The sequence below is a fragment of the Neovison vison genome, chromosome 1, assembly GCF_020171115.1.
Source record: "Neovison vison isolate M4711 chromosome 1, ASM_NN_V1, whole genome shotgun sequence".
NCBI classification, from domain to species: domain Eukaryota; kingdom Metazoa; phylum Chordata; class Mammalia; order Carnivora; family Mustelidae; genus Neogale; species Neogale vison.
Genome location: NC_058091.1, coordinates 134111625 through 134133338, shown reverse-complemented (window position 1 = coordinate 134133338; position 21714 = coordinate 134111625). Strand labels below are relative to the sequence as shown.

Here is a 21714-nt window from a genome sequence, read left to right as displayed (position 1 = left end):
TAGGTGAAGACTGCTGCCAAGAAAATATTTTTAAACTTTAAGGTCATGAAGTTAACTGTATTTTGTGTGTGTCTGTTTTATGGAAGTCAAAGGAATAAATTGACATGCTCACTTTTTAAAGAAAACCTGGTAATAGTCTCTTAAATTATTTATATGACTTAAAATGGTTGTGCTTCTCTAACTCAATTCCAATTTTTATGATGCATCTATAATCATTTCAAATAGGCATTTATTCACTTTAAAATGTTTTTTCTACCCTAGTAAAAGTTACACTGAAGATAAACATTCAAAAGAAGACCTTGCTTGCTTACAGGCAGTTGAACTAAAAAAAAAATGTGTAATGAATGAACTGACTGAAGTAAGCCAGCTTACCGAGCAGAAATTATCCTAGTAATTTAGAAGGTGGCACTGGGTCTTACCTGATTTCAGTCCTACCTGTGCAGTTTACTTCCAAAACTATGTATTCGTTCTACATACTTCAGACATACGTGAAGCTAAAATACTTTATCATTTATTTCCTTATGTGTTTTATATTTCCAGTAGTGGCTTCTACAGAATTTTTATATGGGCCCAGAATGGGATGGCCATCTGGTTGTATGGAGGATAGGGACTTGGGAAGGAAGCTTAAAGCTTCTAATTTGCTCTTTAAAGAAGATGAGAAAACATGACAAAATGCTTTCTATGCTCCATTGAATAAAAGTGATTTATCAGTAAGAAAAAGGGTAGCAATGTTCTATAAAAGTGCTCATTTAGCAGGGTTCAAACAATAGCGCAAGAAGAACCCAGAGAGAACATTTTGTCATGCAATGCTAACAGAAAAAAGTGGGAGCCAGACACTTAGATTTCCTTAACTTTATTTTGACACAATACCTTGGCAAAGGCAGTGGGCTGAGCCACATGTGGTATATAATTGTGATCATTTTGTCTTCTGCCTCTTATCTATAAAATAGATAACACTTATCACTTCTTCATCTACCTCCATCCACCTCCCCATAGAATTATCTGTCTTCATCCATTAGCTCAGTGTTTTGGGAGACCAAGCTGGGTTGATGATTGAATGCTGATGAATTACTTAAGGTGAACTAAGGCAGTATCCCAAAGATGCTCAAAATAACACAAGATTTACATATATAAAATTAGTTTGTAAAATTTTCTGACCATCAATAAAGGTTAAGTGGCCATCAACAAAGGCCTTCTTTTCCCCTCCCACACAGCTCAGGCTGCATTTTGCCTTTCAGTGACTGATTTTCTTCTTAGAGCCTGCCAACTGTGCTCAATTTGATCTTCCATTATCTGGATTAAAATGCTAAGGGAAGGGTGTTCTTTTCCTTCACCGCTTAGAAAAGACTTCACTTAATGAAGTGTGACTCCGACTGTCACTTTATGATAATATACTGCCAAACAGCAAAGTGTGTGATTAAGGATTTCATTCAACAGGGAAAGAATCTAGATTGCTCAATAAGTCCCCTTATTGGATGGGTTTATATACTTTGGAAGAAACATATAGAATCGTTCATATGACTCACATTCTGTCTCTTGCTCAGTATTAGCAATACAAGAACACATCTTTTGACTTTACCATGAATCTACTATAAACTATAGATATTTTGAGAATATATAGAAATAAATAGAATGCACGGAAATAAATAGGTATGATTATTGCTTAAGAAATTAGAAATATAGGGGCACCTGGGTAGCTCAGTAGGTTGGGCCTCTCCCTTCGGCTCGGGTCATGGTCTCGGGATCCTGGGATCGAGCCCCACATCAGGCTCTCTGCACAGCGGGGAGCCTGCTTCCCCCTCTCTCTCTGTCTGCCTCTCTCCCTACTTGTGATCTCTCTCTCGAATAAATAAAAAAGAAAAGAAAAAATTAGAAATATAACCTGACTCATTTTTTCTCAAGAAATCATTTAAAAACTTTCCTTGTTTTCATTCAAAAAGAAACCACTTACACATGCAGAATAGCCAACCTGCTTCCCCTCTGGTCAGTACTTGATAACCAAGGCACATACAAACAGAATCTCCTTTCATTGCTGTTGTTAATTGTGAAAGAGCTTTATTCTTCCCCATGTCCCCAAATTCAGAAACTGGTACAGTTCCAAGGTGTCCTGAATACAACTATCTGGCTTTGGATTAAATTTCCAAGGAGTTTTGTATTTACTCACTACTTCCTGTGGAAGTAGAAGTTGTAATAATCATTATGAGGATCTTGAAGTGTAACCTTAGCATCATTATTAGCTTTTTTTCGTTCCTTACATATTCAGTATTGAATCTGTGAATGACTTTATTCTATAGTTGTGAAATTGACACACCGTTTTCCTGTACAGCAGATTTCTTTTTATTCCCTCTACACTTGCAGTTATTTAATATCTTTTAATGGGCCCAGAATGTCATGAAAGAAGTATGGTCTCGGATTTTATTTCCATACTCTTGGAGAGAAGGCCATAATTTGCAAAGTAACTGGAAATAAACCAATATTATTGTATCACTATTAAGAAAATATATTTGTCTAGTAAAATTTCAGTCTCCTTAAACTTGGTAAGTATCTACAGGACTGGTGAACTAATTCACAAATCATCTAAGAATTGTGAATACATTTTTAAGGTGTTTCAAATCTATTTTTGAGAGTAAACAAATCAGATATATTTATCTCCTGTCTTTGTTAACCAGGGAATGTTCTATGTGCCAGAGATACACATCTAAGCACTAGCTCAGAGTAATTTGTATATATGCTTTTCACGTCTCACCAGTGTTTGTACCAGCACCTGATAAATTCCCTGTAGTATCCTCTATCTTTGACATACACCCATATCCAGACAGTTGTTTCAGGAGTTCTGTATAATTCATGTCCATGAGTAATTCTGGCCCGTTATTTCAGGACATCTGTGGGGATACTTCTCTTGTCTTGCTCAGATCCCCTTTTTTGGGGGGAAGCCAGTGCCACCGCACCCACCAGACATCTGCCACTACATTGAGAGAATGCCGACAGCCGGTGCTGCTGGCTGGCAGAGGTCAGTGGTGCTTACGGCAGGTATCCCAGACTCTGCTGGGTGTCCCCACTGATGCAAAGGAGCCCTGCAGGTACCAGACTCCATGCTGTATTCTGCGGAAAAGTTGAGAATGCGGGTCTCTTGTTTTCTGTTCTGTGCGGGAGAGATGGCAAAGCACTTCTTTCCTGCAACCCCAATATCTTATGTAGCTTTAAAAAAATTTTTTAAATAAAAACTTCTCAGATTTTATGCCAAAAAGGATGCAACATTTAGTTGGATGCCAAGAAATGGAGATTAAAATGCCTAGTATATGTGTCTCAACTACGTTAGTGTGGTCTGCTGTTAAGGTGGACTTTACTCCCTCTGATCTTTCTACTGTGTTTGTACTGTATTAAAATATCGATAATAACAGTGAACACTTGTAATGATAAAGATAATGATGTTGTCACTAGACTAGGCTTGCTTTGGGGCTTTGCTTTTTATGTAATGTTAAACTACTAGGGGAAAAATAATCCTATTTTACTGTTAACAAAATTGGAATTGGACCAGTACTCTTAGGAGAGTACTGCTGCAAACCCATTGAGGGAAGTCCTATGTGAGCTTATTTGTTTTGATTGAAGGAAAATCCTTTTAGTAGGGAGTAGGTCATTCTTCAGCCAGACCTCTTTTCCTATGGTGTGTTTGTGGACAAAGCAGAGCGGAGTAACTTTTTAAGAGTTGGAGGGTCCTCTTGGACCCTTCTCTAGGCATCTCTAAAGTCCTATAGTGAAATATTAGTGGTGACGCTGCTGATGTTACTGATCTTTTGAAGATAGTTGAGTTTTGGTAGCTTAATGTGTTTCGTTTTGTTTTAAAGATTGTATTTTTGTTTCTTTGTCAGAGACAGAGAGGGAGAGAGAGAGAGAGGGCATATGCGAGCACAAGCAGGGGGAGCTGCAGGTAGAGGGAGAAGCAGGCTTCCTGCCAAGCAGGAGCCCAATGTGGGGCTCGATCCCAGGACCCCAGGATCATGACCTGAGCCGAAGGCACATGCTTAACCAAGAGAGCCACCCTGGCGCCCCAGCTTAACGTGTTTTATACAAGATTCAAGATTTAACCAAACACGGCCAATTACTGTAGAGAGTTGGGCTGATGACTTTTTTTTCCCCTAGCTTTGAGATGTAATTGACGTATGAAGTTATGTAAGTTTAAGGTGTACAGTATGATGATTTGATGGTCTTCTCTATTGCAAAATGGTTACCACCATAGCATTAGCTAATGCCTTTATCCTGTCTCAGAATCTTTACTGTGATGAAAACATATCAGATCTACTCTCAACAACTTCCAGGTATTTGATAGAGTATTATTAACTATATTCCCAGTGCTGTGTATTAGAAGCCAAGAATTTGTTAGTTTGTACCCTTTGTCCAGTATCTGCCCATTTTCTGTACCTCCCAGCTCCTGGTGACTACTATGCTATTTCTGCGATTTAGCTTTTTTAAGATTCCACATAGATTCCATGTCTTTCTCTGACTTACTTCCCTTAGCGTAATGCCCTTGAGGTTCATCTGAGTTGTAAGGGGGAGGATTTTTGTCTTTCTTATAGCTGAATATTATTCCATTGGATACTTATACCTCATCGTTTTTATCCATCCATCTGCTGACACTTAGTTTGTTTCCATGTGTTGACTCTTATGAATAGTGCTGCAGTGAGCATTGGGGCACAGATATTTCCAACATCTTGTTTTCATTTCATTGGGTATATATCTCGAAGTGAGATTGCTGAATTCTGGTAGTTTGGTTTTTAATTTTTTGAGGGACCTCTGTACTGTTTTTCATAATGGCTGCCTCAATTTCCATTTCCACCAACAACACACAGTGGTTTTCTTTCTCTACATCCTGGCTAACATTTGGGAGCTCTCTTTGAGGAGAGCCATTCTAACAGGTGTGTGGTTAGGTCTCAGTAGAGTTCTGCAGTTCTCTGATGACTAGTCCTGTTGAGCACATTTTCATGTGCATTTTGGCCATCTGTAGGTCTTCTGTGAAAAAAATATTCATTTCCTCTCTCCCATTTTTTTAGTCAGGTGGTTTTTGTGCTGAGTTGTTTGAGTTATTTATATATTTTTGGGTATTAACTCTTTACCAGAGCTACAATTTGCAAATGTTTTCCCCCTTTCTGTACTTTGGCTTTTCATTCTGTTACTGTTTCTTCTATTTTGCAGAAGTTTTTCAGTTTGATATAGTCCCACTTACTTATTTTTGCTTTTCTTGCTTGTGCTTTGGTGTCATCCAAAAAATGTTACCAAGAGCAATGTCAAGGAGCTTTTTGCTTGTGTTTTCTTTTAGGAGGTTTTATGGTTTCAGGTCTTAGGTTTAAATCTTTAGTCCATTTTGAGTTAATTTTTGTGAATATTAGAGAGGTCCGATTTCATTCCTCTTCATGTAGTTACTCAGTTTTTAGAACACCATTTATTGAAGAGATCATCCTTTCTCAAATGTTCATTGACTATATGTGAGGGTTATTTTTAGGCTCTTGTTTCTGTTCCATTGGACTATGTGTCTATTTCTATTCTGGTACCATACTGCTTTGATTACTATGGCTGTGTAGTAAAGTTCCTAGTATGGTTCAAGATGTCTGATGCCTCCAGCTTTGGTCTTCTTTCTCAGGATTGATTTGGCTATTTGGGGTCTTTGTGGTTCCATAAAAATTTTAGGATTTTCTTCCTATTTCTGTGAAAAATACCATAGAAATTTTGATAGGGATTGCATTGAATCTGTAGATGACTTTGTAGAGTATGGACATTTTAACAATATTAATTCTTCTGATCCATGACTGTAAGGTATCTATTTACATCTTCTTCAGTTTCTTTCATCAAAATCTTATAGTTTTCAGTGTACAGATATTTCACTTTCTTGATTAAAATTTTTCCTAAGTATTATTTTTGATGCCATTGTGAATGGGATTTTTTTTTTAAAGATTTTATTTATTTGACAGAGAGAAATCACAAGTAGATGGAGAGGCAGGCAGAGAGAGAGAGAGGGAAGCAGGCTCCCTGCTGAGCAGAGAGCCCGATGCGGGACTCGATCCCAGGACCCCGAGATCATGACCTGAGCTGAAGGCAGCGGCTTAACCCACTGAGCCACCCAGGTTTCAGATGCTTTTTTGGTAGTGTGTAGAAATGCAATTTTGTTGATTTTCATAATCTGCAACTTCACTGAATTTATTGATTAGCTCTAAATATTTACATATTTTTTACATATTTTACAGGATCTTTAGGATTTTCTATATATAAAATTATATCCTCTACAGACAAAGATTTCTTCCTTTCTGTTTGGATGCCTTTTCTTTTTCTTGCCTGATTGCTTTGGCTAGGATCCAATACTATGTGCAGTAAGAGTGGTTAGATTGGGCATCCTTGTCTTGTTTCTGATTTTAGAGAAAAACCTTTCAGCCTTTCACCACTGAATATAATGTTGGCAGTGGGCTTGTCATAATGGCCTTTATTGTGTTGAGATGTGTTTCTTCTATACCCAATTTGTTGAGCACTTTTATTGTAAATGGATGTTGTATTTTTGTCAGAGGCTTTCTCTGCATCTATTGAAATATGATTTTTATCTTTTATTCTGTTGATATGATGCATCACGTTTACTGATTTGTCTGTATTGAACCATCCTTGCAACCTGAGGATAAATCCCACTTGATTGTGTATTATTCTTGTAATGTGCTGTTGAATTCAGTTTGCTAACACATTTTTTTGAGAAATTTGCATCTATATTATCATCAGGGATGTTGGTCTAGAGTCTTTTCTTGTAGTTTTTTGTCTGGCTTTGGTATCGGTATAATGCTGATCTTGTAAAATGAATTTGGGAATGCCCTGTCTTCATTTTTTGGAAAATTTTGAGAAATTGGCATTAATTATTCTCTAAATTTCTGATAGAATTCATCAGTGATACTATCTGGTCCTAGGCTTTTCCGTGTCTGAGGGGTTTTGATCACTGATTCAGTGTCCTTACTCCTGTTCGTTTGTTCAGATATCTATTTCTTCATGGCTTAGTTTTCATAGGTTGTATTTCTAGGAATTCATCCATTTCTTCTAGGTTAACCAGTTTGTTGGTGTATAATTGTTCATAGTAGTCTGGCATGGTTGTGTGTCTGTGGTATCAGTTGTGATGTCTTCTTTTTCAGTTATGATTTTAAGTTCTCCCTTTTTTCCTGAGTTTGTCTAGCCAAAGGTTTGTCAATTTTGTCTGTCTTTTTGGAAAAAAAAAAACAACAAACTAACTTTGGGATGATTACTGTAATCACTAGTCTTTTTGTACTAATACAAAATAATAAAATACATATTTGAAAATTTATATTACCTATCATGTACTTGGTCAAGAATTTTACATAGGGTTATATTTTTTAATTGTTTTACATCATGATGTCATCTATTTCATCTGATTTTTTATTTCATATGAATAGAAAGAGACAAATCTATTCAAAAGTATGATTAGGTTTTTTAAGGAAATTCTACAACTTTCTTTGATAGTCATTCCATTAACAATACTTCCCTTTAGTTGTAATATTTTTAATTACACAATTAATATATTGTTAATAATATCTTATTAAAAACTAGGACATTTGACATATACAGAGTAAAGGGTGTCTCCCTTCCCTTCACCCACTCCCTGCCCCATGTCATTCTCTTTCCCCCCAGAGATAATTGCTATTAACAATCTAATATGGGTCCTTCCAAAATTTTCCTTATATATATGTCTGCGACATATCTCTCTATATATAGATAGATATTTTAAAGAGCAGCTAGAACAATGCAGATTCATCCATAATCCCTTTCTGCTGTTCACCACCACCCATGATCCATCTGTGTAGTTTCTGAACAGTCAGCGATTCCAGGTTTTAAATAGTTTGTAAATTTTCAGTTTCTACACACTTTATCATCCACTCGTGATTTTTTTAATTAAAGCGTTTTAATTCCTTTCTCTGTTCAGCTGTTAATGCTGAGATCCATATTTAGTTTTATAAGCTTCTCCCCCCCTTTTTTTCCTGTGGCCCCAAATATAAAACTATATCATTTTACCCTTGCAAGAAATTTAACTTCCCATTAAAAAATAATAATAAATAAATATTCTCTATCACTACTTTTTGCCATTTTAATTACTAATGTGTCTTGGCGTGCATGTCCTTGGGTTGATTTTGTTGGGGGAGGGAATGTCTCTGTGCCTCCTGGACCTGAATGTTTTTTTCCTTCCCATGTTTTAGAACTTTTCAGCTTTTATTTCCTTGAATAGATTTTCTGCCCCTTTTTCTTTCTCTTGTCCTTCTGGGGTCCCTATAATGTGAATGTTGTTGTACTTGATGATGTTGCTGAGTTCCCTTCATGTATTCTCGTTTGTTACTCTTTCTGTTCTCTTGTTCAGCTTGATTGCTTTCCATCACTCTCTCTTCTGGTTGCTGATCCATTGTTTTGCTTCCTCTGCTCTGTTTATTCCATCTAGTATATTTTTAATTTCATTTATTGAGTTCTTTATCTCTGGCTCTTTTTTATGTTTTTTACGTTTTCTCTCTTTGTTGAGGGTCTGACTGAGATCCTCTGCTCTTTTCTCAAGCCCGGGGAGCATCTTTAATGACCAATGTTTTAGATGCTTTATTAGGTGTATTATTTAATCTCTGTTTGGTTTATTAGCTCCTTTGATATGATTTTGTTCTGTTCTTCCATATGGGGCATATTCCTCTGTCTCCTCATTTTGTCTAATTCCTTGTATCTGTTTCTACTGTTAGGAAAGTCAGCTACGTCTCCTGCGCTGGAATGTGGGGTCTTCTGAAGAAGAGGTCCTGTAGGGCCCTGCAGGGCAGTGTCCCATGTATCAGAACCATGCCTGTCAGGGATGTCTCCTGTTGTGGCTGAGCCTTATTTGCCTTTAGTGCAGTCATCTGCACTGGCTCTCTTTGCCGGCCATGGGCAGGATTTAGTTCCTGTGTTAGTGGGTCGGTCTGGGGCCACACTGGGCCCAAACTGCAGGGGGCTCTCCCTGTTTTGTCCCCTGAGAAGCTTCTGTATGTGGCTAGGGCCTGCAGTCAGATGTCTGCCCCCAGCCCCTCACTGGGGCTGCAGTAGGACAGGTGTGTGTGGTTACCTTCCCTTGACCCCAGTGCAGGAGTCATTTTGGAGTGCTGCTGGCCCCTGGTGGGGCTGCTTCACATGCCACGTTTGTGGTACCACTTTGAATGGGTTCTGCCTAGGGCATTTTGAAGGGGGCAGGTCCACAGGAGCATGAGTGGGTGGGGGAGGGAAATGGCACCTGCCAGCTCATTTGTTCTTGGCGAAGTCTCCTAAATATCCCTGCCTGTCCAGCTCACGCTCTGAGACGAGTATAGAAATCTCCCTCCCATATATCCCAGGGGGTTTTCAAGCTGCTGCTTCTACACTGTATTTCTGCGGGCTGTTTGTTGTGCTGTCTTTTTAAGGTAAACTTCGTTTCCTCTCACCCTCTGGTTCTCCCAGAGCCAGCCTGCTGACTTAGAATTTCCAGGTGTTAAGCCCCACTGATTGTAAGAACTCATGAAGTTAAGTCTGTCTGGTTTTCAAAGCCAAATATTAGGGAGATTTGTCTACCCAGTGTGAGTCTCCTGTGTCTGGGGTGCCTGGTATGGGATCTGCTCCTCTCCCCTCCCAAACCTGCAGTGCCCCACCCACCCACCCAAGGACAATCTCATGGGTCAGTTTTGCTCCCAACTGCGTTCCTGCCCTTCCTACCCTTTTTGATGTGGCCTCTTCTCTACATTTAGCTTCAGAGAGTCTGTTGTGCCAGTCTTTGGGTCATTTTCTGGGTTATTTACATGGAGGTAGGTGTTTACCTACTTGTATCCATGGGGTGAGGTCCTTGTATTCCACCATTTTCCCTGGAAGTCCAGAATTTTAGTAATCTTAACAGAGCACAAAGTTGGGGCTGAAATGAAGAGGATAAATTCAAAAAGAACAAAAAATGTTCTTTTTAACTTATTAACTTTTTAACTTTAACTTCTCTTTAACTTTATGATTTTTTAACTTAAAATCCCATTTAAGTTAAAAAAAGAAATGAGTTGTGTAAGTATAGGATGGATACGATTTGAATTTGACAGCAATTTACATGAAAAGCACCTGGTGATGTTTGTTGACAAGTACTGACTGATGCAGAATGTGAACGCAATCTCACGATACCTTAAAAGAAACATAATCTTATTAGAAGAGGCCACCAGTCCTTCTGTGCTCTTCCCTGAGTAGCACTTTCAGAATAACATATTCTGACATAGCAAGTATAAGGAAAAATACAACTGAACCAGTGGTTTCATTTCTGCTTAGAATACTGTGGATACTGTCTGAGTGAGTTTGCAGAGTTAATTACTAAATACTAATGAAGTGAGTAGTGATGTAATTAGTATATGGTAAGTTTGAATTTCACACAGTAGTATATATAATATACATAGTAGATTTGCAGAAAATAAGCAAGAACTTGGTATTTTTATAATAAAAGCACATAAGTAGTTAATACCTTTGTTATATTTCACACAAGTTTCAAGAGACTATGGTCTAAATCCTTGCTAAATCAAAGTGTGGTCTGTGGACCAGCAGCATCAACCTCACCCAGCAGTTTAGTAGAAATGCAGACTTATGGGCCCCATTCCACACCAAGTTAATGAAAACTTGTATTTTAGCAAGATCCTCAGGTAATTTGTATGATAATTAAAGTTTAAGAGCATGAAAAATTTTGAACCCTCAGAAGTGTTCAATGAGAGCTTTAAAAAGCTATAGAGATGTTTCTAAATTTCTTTTATATTATCTATAGCACAATGCCATTCCTTGGATACAGTAAGAAGAGAAATGAAGGACAGTGCAGTAGTGATGACTTGTGATTATTTCATTGTCCTTCTAGGCAGTTCTGTCATTCTTACATTTTCATAGTTTTTCTCTTTTCTCTCTTTTTTTTTTTTTCACAAATTTAAATGCTTGAGTGAGATAATTTCTGGGATGAATAAATAACAAGATGTTTTAAAATATAGAAAATATAAAAGCACTAAGATCACTCATACCTTAAATTTATGAGTCCACTGGACTCATGTTAAATGCAAAATAGAATGAGTTTTATTTTACTTTAAAAATACACAATTTTTTTGTTTTTTGGAAGAAAGAATCATCTGAAAAAGACTCAAAATAAAAAATTGGGTCCAGTACACCCTGACGACATATCAGGTGTTAAGAGGGTTAAGGATCTGGGCGCCTGGGTGGCTTAGTTGGTTAAGCGGCTGCCTTCAGCTCAGGTCATGATCCCAGGGTCCTGGGATTGAGTCCTGCTTCAGGCTCTCTGCTCAGCATGGAGCCTGCTTCCTTCCCCCCTCCCCACTGCTCTGCCTTCTTGTGCTCTCTGTCTCTCTGTTAAATAAATAAATAAAATCTTACCAAAAAAAAAAAAAAAAAAAGGTTTAAGGAACTTTCACAATGCACTGAAAACCAGATTGCACATATGAAAATCTAGGTAGGAATGCAAAGTAATATGAAATAGAAGTATCAAGTGAATCCTGTAAAGGTTTAGAACAATGAGAAGAGTTTGGTTAATTCATTCACTGAGTATTATGCAATCCCTTTGTTCTTAGAATTGGCGATAAAGTAGGCTGTTGGAGACATAGCCAGTGACAATTTGTATAATATGTGCTATCCAGGACAGAGCAGATGAGGAGAACGGTTCTGCCGCAGAGATCTGGACACCGCAAGGCAGAGGCTTCCCTCTGCTTTGTAATCTGAGAGATGGTTCCAGGAAGCCCCTGAGGGGTTGCAACTGGAGTGAAAGAAAATAAAGATCCCTGTGCGAGGAAACCAAACACAGCCAGCAAAACTGCAGGGACCTATTCTGTTCTAAAAGAACTTTTCATCTTCTTACTGGAGGGAAACTGTCTTGCAGCCTCAGGGATCCCTAGGATGCAGAGAAAATCAACCCCTCCTTTCTCGGTCCACTTCTTGTTCTGAGATGTCCTGCAACGCAGGAAACCTAAGTGGGAGCTCCACAAAGAACCCTTCCTCTGCCACCCCAGCTCTGAAACCTCTCACTTGGAAGGTGTAGAAGACACTGGTTGTTACTGAACTTGGTTTGCATTTCACACAGCAGTGCCCGTCTTGACCTCACAGTCTCAATTTCCACATCTGTCAACTGGGGAAAACACCCAGCTTGCAGTACTATTGTGAAAATCCTAGACAATATATGTCCCATGCCTGGCACACGAGTGTTTAGTAAACAGATGCTGTGTTTTGTTTTTTAAATTAATATAGTGTATTATTTGTTTCAGGGACACAGGTCTGTGAATTATCAGTCTTATACAATTCACAGCGCTCACCATAGCACATACCCTCCCCAATGTCCATGAGCCAGCCACCCTGTCCCTCCCCCAGACCCCCCAGCAACCCTCAGTTTGTTTCCTGAGATTAAGAGTCTCTTATGGTTTGTCTCCCTCCCTGCTTATCGTACCTCATCGCTATGGTTCATTTATAGTGCTCTTCAGATGTGGTAACCAAATATGTTCAATTTCAGTGTTCAAATATGCTTCCGTACCTGACTTAGATGGTTTCAGTCTCTACCTGACTTAGATGGTTTCAGTCTCGTGAAAATTACTCTATAAGAGAAACAGTAACAATTCAGTTCCTCTAAATGAGAGAGAATTCTAAGGAGTTCTCACCCATTTCTTGTCCTTGGCCACTCCCTCCAGAGCACCTGCTGGGAGATAGATGGTGAGCGGGTTCACGTATCAGTGTGAAATACAGATAAATATACATTCTGGGAGGTCAGTGGCATGAAAGGCAGGGAATTTCATATGTCCACTTCTAGCCATTCTCTAAACTTTCTAGTTTCATTCACAAATGTAAACACATTCCTATTCTTCAGACACAGGACAGACTGGCGAGGAGCCATCCCTCAGGGGCCGCCAAATGAAGACATTAGACAGCCATTCCGAGCCCCTGGAGCAGCACAGAGGCCTCGCTGTGTAACAGTACTCTAGTTTGTGTCCCTTGTCTCTGGAAGGAGATGTCATGTCCCTGTCTCTCAGTTCTGTACAGCTCCGCCTTGACCCTGAGGGTCCCAGGATGGTTTCAGAATTGTGTCTGGTTAGTCTGAGAAGGATCCATTCCTGAGCTGGTTGGATCCCATTTCCCAATCTGCCATTATGGAATGCTTCAGACTTCATTTTCTCTGAAATGCTTTTTTTTTTTTTTTTAAGTCAAGGATTTAGATACTGTGTCTTCTTACAAACTCAGCAATCTGTCTCAAGACCTTAATAACCTTTGCTCATTTACAAAGAAGCGAGTAAGGAGTTGGTGGTGGGAAATAATTATTCTGATCAAATAAGTGTCTTCAAAACAGTGTCAACAAGACGACAAACACCAAGATCTTGAATCACCGCAGTATACAATATAATGCCCATGATTGATAAATTTAAAATCCACAAAATGCCTAAAACATAAATGAAGGGACATGAAGGATGAGGAGTGAGTGAAGGCAGAGGGGAGGGAAGAGAGGAGGAAGAAGGAAAGGGAGGAAGAAACTGAGCTCCCGCTGACACAGCTCAGACGAGGTGGGAGTCCCACAACATTGCGCTGGCAAAAAAGTAGGTATGCTTTTCATGGCTCTCCTGTTTCCAGGTCCTCTCAGAAAAAGGTAGCTGAGGCAGGAGTGCCTGGCCAGCCTGTCCCCCAGCAGGGCGAGGTGCATGGCACAGAGCCGGGAGACCATCTCCGCTGGGTGTAGGGAGTCAGCCTTACACAAAGGCTGTGGGTTTGCCTCCGATGGGTCACCACTGCCTCCAGGTGACCATAGAACAAGGAGCAGGGGCAGGACATCACCTGAGGTTATGCAGCCCTGTGCCTCTGGTAGGGAGGAGCATGGTGTGAGGGGTGAGGATGGGGGGTATGGCGCATGTCATGAGGTGGGTGGAGGCCACCTTGCTATGGGTTCTGGCTCATCCATTAGAAAGATCTGTTTCTGGTGCTCTTGATTCTTTCCTGTAAATCCTTTCCATATGGAATCCTATCCCTTTGGCACAAAGAACATCTTCAGCATACATTGTAGTGCAGTTCTGCTGGCTACGGACTCTCTTACTTAGGCATCATGCGACAACGTCCTTATTTCACCTTCATTTTTGAAGGATACACTGTTCTACCTTGCAGTCCCTAAGCAACCACTGATTTGCTTTCTGTCACATATCTAAGTTTGTGTTTCCTAGAATTTCATGTAAATGGAAACACATGGTATGTTCTCTCTCTTTCTCTGTCTAGCTTCTTCATAATTTTGAGAGCCATCTGTGTTGTGTGTGCATCAGTCATTCTTTTACTCTCCTGAGTAGTTTTTCGTTGTATAGACACACAATTTATCCATTCACCTATTGATGAACATTTGGAAGGTTTCTATTTTTTTAGCTATTAAAAATAAAGCTGCCATGAATATCTGTGTACAAGTCTTTGCAAGCATACATGCTTTATTTTTTCTTGGGTAAATATACCTAGTAGTAGTATGCTGGATCATATGGTAGGTGAATGTTTTACTGAACTACTAAACTGTTTTTCAACATGGTTGTACCATTTTACATTCTTAGCAGCTGTGGTAAGCAAGTAGGGATACACAAAATAAAGCTTACTTCCAACCTTTCCATCCTTCAGCCTTTGTTATACACAGCCATAAATTAAGTTAAATGTAAATTAAATTTAAAGTCATAGAACATTCCACTGGGTAGTTACCCAAAGAAAACAAAACACCTGCTCAAAAAGATATATGCACCTCACTGCTTCTTGCACCGCTATTAACAATGGCCAAGATACGGAAGCAACCCAAGTGTCCATCAATATACAAATGTAAATATACCTGTAGTGGAATACTATTCAGCCGTAAAAAAATGAGATCTTGCCATTTGTGACAACATGGATGGACCTAGAGGGTATTATGCTACGTGAAAGAAGTCTGATGGACAAAGACAGATACCACATGGCTTCACTTAGATGTGGAATCTAAAAACCAGTACAAAAGCAGGAATAGACCCACAGAGAACAAACTGATGGTTGCCAGAGGGAAGGTGGGTTAGGGTAGGGAATGGGCAAAATGGATGAAGGGAATTAGGAAATACAGGCTTCCAGTTATGGAATAAAGAAGTCATGGGCCTGAAAGATAGCACACAGGGAATATAGTCAGTGGTACTGTAATAGCACTGTGCAGGGACAGATGGTAATTACACTTGTGGTGAGCATAGCATAGCCTCTAGTGTTGTTAGACCACTGTGTTGTATGCCTGAAACCAACGTAGCATTGCGTGTCACCTGTACTTCAATAAAGATAAAGTCCAGCACACGGACTTTACTATGTGGGCAAGGGGAAATCCCTGAAGTTGTTTTAGAAGTGGGGTTAGAGAATTGTTTGACAAAGAATTACTTGGCCTGGGGAACTTAGAACATAGTCTGGAGGGGAAGCCAATGCCATGGATGGGTATCTTCATAGGCTCATGGGGTTTCCTGCATAGAAAGGGGCACGACCCCGGGACGGCTAGCATGGGGCCCTCTGAAGTATGGTGTTCAAGATGGCATTCCTCTTGCTGAGGTGTAAAGGCAGTACTGTTGCCCTCTTCTAATCTGTCCAAATAACCATCTTTAAAAATGCACCTTAAATCCTGACTCCAGCGGGGTCCTCTGTCATTGGGGCAGTTCTGTGTATCTCCTCCTTCTCGGGTGTTTGCTTTTGCCTTTTTCTGTATGTGTCACTTTCACGTTTTGTCTGTAAGCTTTTGAGTCCTTTTTGTCCTCCTTTGTCTGGCAAAGTATTAGTACATAATGGTTGTTCCATATGTTGGCTGAGTGAGCGAAGTGTGCTGCATGCAGTGTAGTTTGTTGATTTTTCTTAGCTCCTGGGATATGGTGTTCCTCCTAGGAAATCACCCAAGATGCTTTTACCATTGCACCTGGTGCGGCTATGAATTCGTTGCCCGAGCTGCTCTCTCCCATGCTGGGCCAAGTGTTCTTCCTTCGTTGGCTAACGCTACCCAATTTCTACTTAATACTTAATGCTTTACTAATCTGGGATAAATTTTCATTTGTTCTTCTGATCTCTCATTATCTCATCTTTTTAGATTGTATCCTTACTAAGCTGTATTAAATAACCCAGAAATAGAAGAGTTTATTTTTATTCAAGTTTCTGATTTTCCTAATATTGGCTTTATTTCCACCTGTCATGTGGGTCCGTAGAGACCCTGGTTGTAAACATTCCCCAAGTGAGTCCTGTCTTAATCTATTTGTATGTGCTGATTCTTCTTCTTGAAATGATCTTCCTTCTCCTTCTAGAAGGTGTCCTAGAGTCTTTCAGAATTCAGCAGCAATAGCATCTCTTCCTGGGAGGCTTCTCTTTTTAAAAGAACTATATTAAATTTGCTACCTCTATGTTTCTATATTTCAAGGGTACAACTAATAATTCAATATATACATAATTCAGTATGTATATATATATATATATATATATGAAATGATCACCACAATAAGTCTGATTAACATATATAGTTATACTTTTTTATTCATTTTACATAGAAGTTTGTACCCATCTTGCCCACCCTCATATCACTGCCTCTGGTAACAACCAAACTCTTCTTTGTACCTATGAATTTGGGGTTTAAGTTTTTGTATTTTTAGATTCCACATTTAAGTGAGGTCAGAAGATATCTTTCTCTCCTATTTCATTTAGCATAATGCCCTCAAGGTCTATCCATGTTGTCACAAATGGCAAGATTCCTTCCTTTTTATGGCCAAATATTTTTTTCCTCTCTGTTCTTACAGCACGTCCCTGATGTTTCTCTCATATTGAAGACATTAATATCGTAATTATTGATTTGCTTATCAGTATCCTGTGTCAAGATGAGTACCAGGTCTTATTTGACTTTGTATTTCAGCTCCTAAGATTGTGCCAGCACATAGTAATGGTCAGGTAATGGGTTAATGAATCACACATTAATGACTGAAAGATTGGAGTGTTCCTTCTATTTTATTTATTTAAAGTACAATTTAGATACGGTGTTATGTTGATGTACAGTATATTGATTCAGTTTGATAATTACTCAGTGCTAATCATGATCAATGTAGACACCATCTGTCACCATACAACATTATTACAGTAATATTGACTATTCTCTATGCTGTACTTTTCATCTCTGTGACATATTTCTTTTATAACTGGGAGTTTGTACCTCTTAATCCTGTGTATTTTGCCCATCCCCTACCTGTTTCCCTGCTGGCAACCACCAATTTTTTCTCTGTATTTTAGAGTCCATTTTTTTTTAAAATTTTGTTTTAGACTCCACATGTTATTGAAATCATATGGTACTTGTCTTTCTCTGTCAGACTGCTTTCACTTAGCATTATACCCTCTAGGTCCATCCACGTTGTCGCAGATGGCAAGATCTCTCTTTATGACTACGTGATAATCCATTGTATATATATACCACATCTTCTTGATCCACTCATGTGTTGATGAACAGCTGAGCAGCTTCCCTAACTTGGCTATTGTAAATAATGGTGCAATAAACTTAGGGGTGCATGTATCTTTTCAAATTAGTGTTTTTGTTTTCTTTGGGTAAATGTCCAGTAATGGGATTACTGGATCATATGGTATTTCGGTTTTAACTTTGCGGGGAACCTCCCTACTGTTTTTCACAGTCGTTGCACCAATTTAATTTCCCGCAGTGTGTGAGGGTTCCTTTTTCTCCACATCCTTACCAACACTTGTTATTTCTTGTCTTTTTCATACCAGCCGTCTGACAAGTGTGAGGTGATATCCCCTTGTGTTTTCAGTTGGTTACCCCTGACAGTTAGTAAGGTCGAGCACCTTTTCATGTGTCTTTTGGCCATCTGTATATCTTTGGAATAATGTCTGTTCACATCCTCTGCCCATTTTTAAATTGGAGTATTTGTTTTTGGGTGGGGAGTTAGGTCTTTATATATTTTGGATACTAACTCCTTACTAGATATATATCATTTGAAAATATCTTCTCCCATTCAGTAGATTGTCTTTTTGTTTGGTTGATGATTTCTTTTGTTCTGCAAAATCTTATTTTATATAGTCCCAGTTTATTTTTGCTTTGTTTCTCTTGCCTAAGGAGACAGATCCATAAATATTTGGATAAGGGCAGTGCCCAAGAGATTACTGCCTATGTTTTCTTCTAGGAGTTTTATGATTTCAGGTCTCACATTTAGGTCTTTAATCCATTTGAGTTTAGTTTTGTGTATGGTGTAAGAATCTGGTCCACTTTTGCCCTTTTGCATATAGCTGCCCATATTTCCCAGCAGTCTTTATTGAAAAGACTCTCTTTTCCCATTGTACATTCTTGCCTCTTTTGTCATAGACTAATTGGCCATATAGGTTTGGATTTATTTCTGGGCTCTTTTCTGTTCCATTGATCTCTGTGTCTGTTTTCACACCAGTATCATACTGTTTTTGATTAGAGTTGCTTTGTAGTATAGCTTGAAATTTGAAATTTTGATACCTCTAGCTTTGTTCTTAAAATTTCTTCAGCTGTTTGAGGTCTTTTGTGGTTCCATACAAATTTCAGTATTTTTCTATTTCTGTGAAAAATACTATAGGTGTTTTGATAGTGATTGCATTGAATCTATAGATTGCTCTGGGTAGTATAGACATTTTAATAATATTAATTCTCCTAATCCATAAGCATGATGTATCTTTCCATTTGTTTGTGTCATCAGTGTCTTACCAACATTCATCAGTTGACTTTTAGTTTTCAGAGTATAGGTCCTTTCACCTCCTTGTTTAAATTTATTTCTAGATATTTTATTCTTTTTGGTACAACTGTAAGTGGGATTTTTTTTTTTTTTAGATTTCTCTTTCTGCTACTTCATTATTAGTATATAGAAATGGAACAGTTTTCTGTTAATTTTGTATCTTGCAACTTTACTAATTTATCCATTTTAATGGATTTTGGTGGAGTCATTAGGATTTTCCACCTGCAAATAGTGACAGTTTTACTTCTTCTTTACCAATCTGGATGCCTTTTGCTTCTTTTTCTCGCCTGATTCCTACAGCTACAACTTCATAGTACCATGCTGAATAAATGTGATGAGAGTACATATCTTTGTCTTGTTCCTGATCTTAGAGGAAAAGCTTTCAGCTTTTCACATCAAGGATGATGTTAGCTTCTTGTGGGTTTTTCAAATATAGCCTTTATTATTTTAAGGTATGGCCCTCTGAACCCACTTTGTTGAGAATTTTCTTCATGAATGAGTGTTGTATTTTGTCTAATGCTTTTATGATGCCTATTGATATTATCACATTTTTAAAAAAATTTTCCTTGTTAATGTGATATACCAGTTGATTTGCAAATATTGAACCACCCTTGTATCTCTGGAATAAACCCCACTTGATTGTAGTGAATTATCCTTTTAATGTGTTGCTGGAATTGGTTGCTAATATTTTGCTGAGGATTTTTTGGGTCTATGCTCATCAGAGATTCTGGCCTCTAGGGTTTTGCTGTTGTTGTTGTGTTGTTTTGTTTTTGTAGTGTCCTCTGGTTTTGTTATCAGGGTAATGGTGTGGAATGCCCTTTGTAACTAATTTTTTTCCACTCTGCTTTCTCTCCATATCCTCCCCTCTCTTTTATTTCTGGTCTTCCACTGTGACTAAATTTCTGCAACCTCATAGAACTAATATAAGCTCTGTAACCTTTAGTTAAGAGTTTTCTTAGACCTACAGGTGTAAGAAAATGGATTTTGGACAAAGCAAACAGACTGAAAAAGCTTAAACATGTGTAGGTGGATGTGACAATGAAAGGAAGATTTCATTGGTGTTTGTTAGGAGGGTGGGTTCATCAGTGAGGTTAACATTCTTTGCTTAAGAGTGAGAGGCCTCAGGACAGATCTGCTCTTTTGTAATGGCAACACAACTCTTACTCTGTCACAATGACATGTGAGGTAGGTGACCATTCTCAAATCTAGAGGTCTCCCAAGATGTCCTTCATGGAAATCAAAACACTAGAAACTTCCAAACTTGATTGAGCCCAGATACTTTTTATAGAGCTACAATGAAATAATAAAGGTCCTAATACATGGCCAGCAGGTATAGGTGCTAACAGATGTCAGCCACTAATCCTCATCCACTCTCCCAAGCTTCCTAAAGTCCCCAAAGATCTAAGTTTCCTGGAAATTTTCTCAGGATCAAAGTCACAAATAAAAAAGGTCTAAATGATAGGTGCCAATCACCAAAAGTATAGATCTTCTCAGATACCAATAAGTTAATTCTCCTCTTTGGCACTTAGACTTTCTTTGAGAATGAGATGCTTTGACTGCATTCCCACTGGTGATTATACAGAATGTTCTAGATGAACGTCCTGAGGGCTATCACACTCAACTCACCCATCTACTGACCCCAGAATTCTCTTCAAACATCCCTTTGCTAGGAACACTGGGGAGTGCTTTGCCTTTTCTTCCCTTTGCTTGAGGTGGTGCTCTAGACCGTTGAGCAGGGGTAGGGAACACGTTAGCAGGTATTTTGAGCAGTGTGATAGCACACCAGCATGAACAAGAGCTAAACCAAGAGCCTGTGGCCAATTTAGCAACCATAAGATTCTTAACAGAAATTCTCCTGTCTCAACCTAAATCCAGTTAAAGTGACAATAATAATCTGATGTACCCTAGTGACACTGTTTACTATGGTATTAAATATTCATGTAATAGAAAAGGTTTTGAAAACAAAATATGAAGGTTATGAAAAAAGCTGTACTGCTTAATTTCCTTACTTGAAAAATTAGTCCCCTTTAAAGCTTTAGATTCAACTTTGTAAAATACAACTCAGCTGAATTTTCATTTAACAATTACATTATATCCTGTAGGTACAGACCCTCCGTGTTGTTTGCACACAACCTCTGTTAATAGTAACAATAGAAGTTGCTTATGGGAAAGCTTATGCCTCTAAGCATTTTAGAGGGAAATGAAATTAAGGTCAATAACCCTTCAGTGTTTAAATGTACCAAGCCTGTTTTCCAGGACTCCTGTTTCCTAAGGAAAGGAAAAAGGAATTATTTCCTTCCAAATCCACACAAGCTCATGAATGGTGAGGCTGCGTTTAACTCGTCCATTTTCCTTAAGGTTTTGCATCCGAGAGTCCCTGAAGCTAGGACTGGGAGATTCTGGTAGCTGTTCTGTTGGTAGTGGTCTGTTTTGAGAGTCCCAACCCACTCCCTCCACCCCCCAAAACCCCACTTTAATCATTTTTTTTTTCCATTTCAGGAGCACCTAAAGGCCTTTGATGATGAAATCAATGCTTTTTTGGACAATATGTTTGGACCTCGAGGTGAGTAATCTACTCGAGAACTTCTCGTGGAAGACGGTTTCGTCACTTCTGGTGTCTTTTCAACAGGATAGTGCTCAACACTTAGAGATTTAAGTTCCCTCACCTTTGATATCCTTCTCCCAGGACATCGAGAAAGCCTCAGATCTCCTCAGTCTTCCTGGAGTGAAAGTCCTGGGAGCCGCAAGCAAGCACAAACTGCAGTGCAGTTGTGGCTGTCCTTGTGCGCTCCACGACTTCCACTCCTTTCTCCGCCACCCACTCAACGCGCACCTTACGCACATGCGCAGTCAGCAGTAGTCTGTGCGCTTGCGTGTCTCCTCTTTGCGCTCACTCCGCCCGGGCTGTGGCTGCCGCGTCTGGGCGCCTGCGCTCTTGCACGTCCCAGTCCCCTCCACC

The 21714-nt window shown here is 39.0% G+C and overlaps 1 protein-coding gene across 1 annotated transcript in view; it reads left to right on the top strand.

The window, feature by feature from the left end:
• ELOVL2 (ELOVL fatty acid elongase 2) overlaps positions 1 to 21714 on the top strand; it is a 61105-nt gene that overhangs the window by 22080 nt on the left and 17311 nt on the right. Inside the window, exon 2 of the mRNA XM_044258892.1 lies at positions 21255 to 21318. Coding sequence (XP_044114827.1) covers positions 21255 to 21318 — 64 coding nt within the window. The remainder of the gene's footprint in view (positions 1 to 21254; positions 21319 to 21714) is intronic.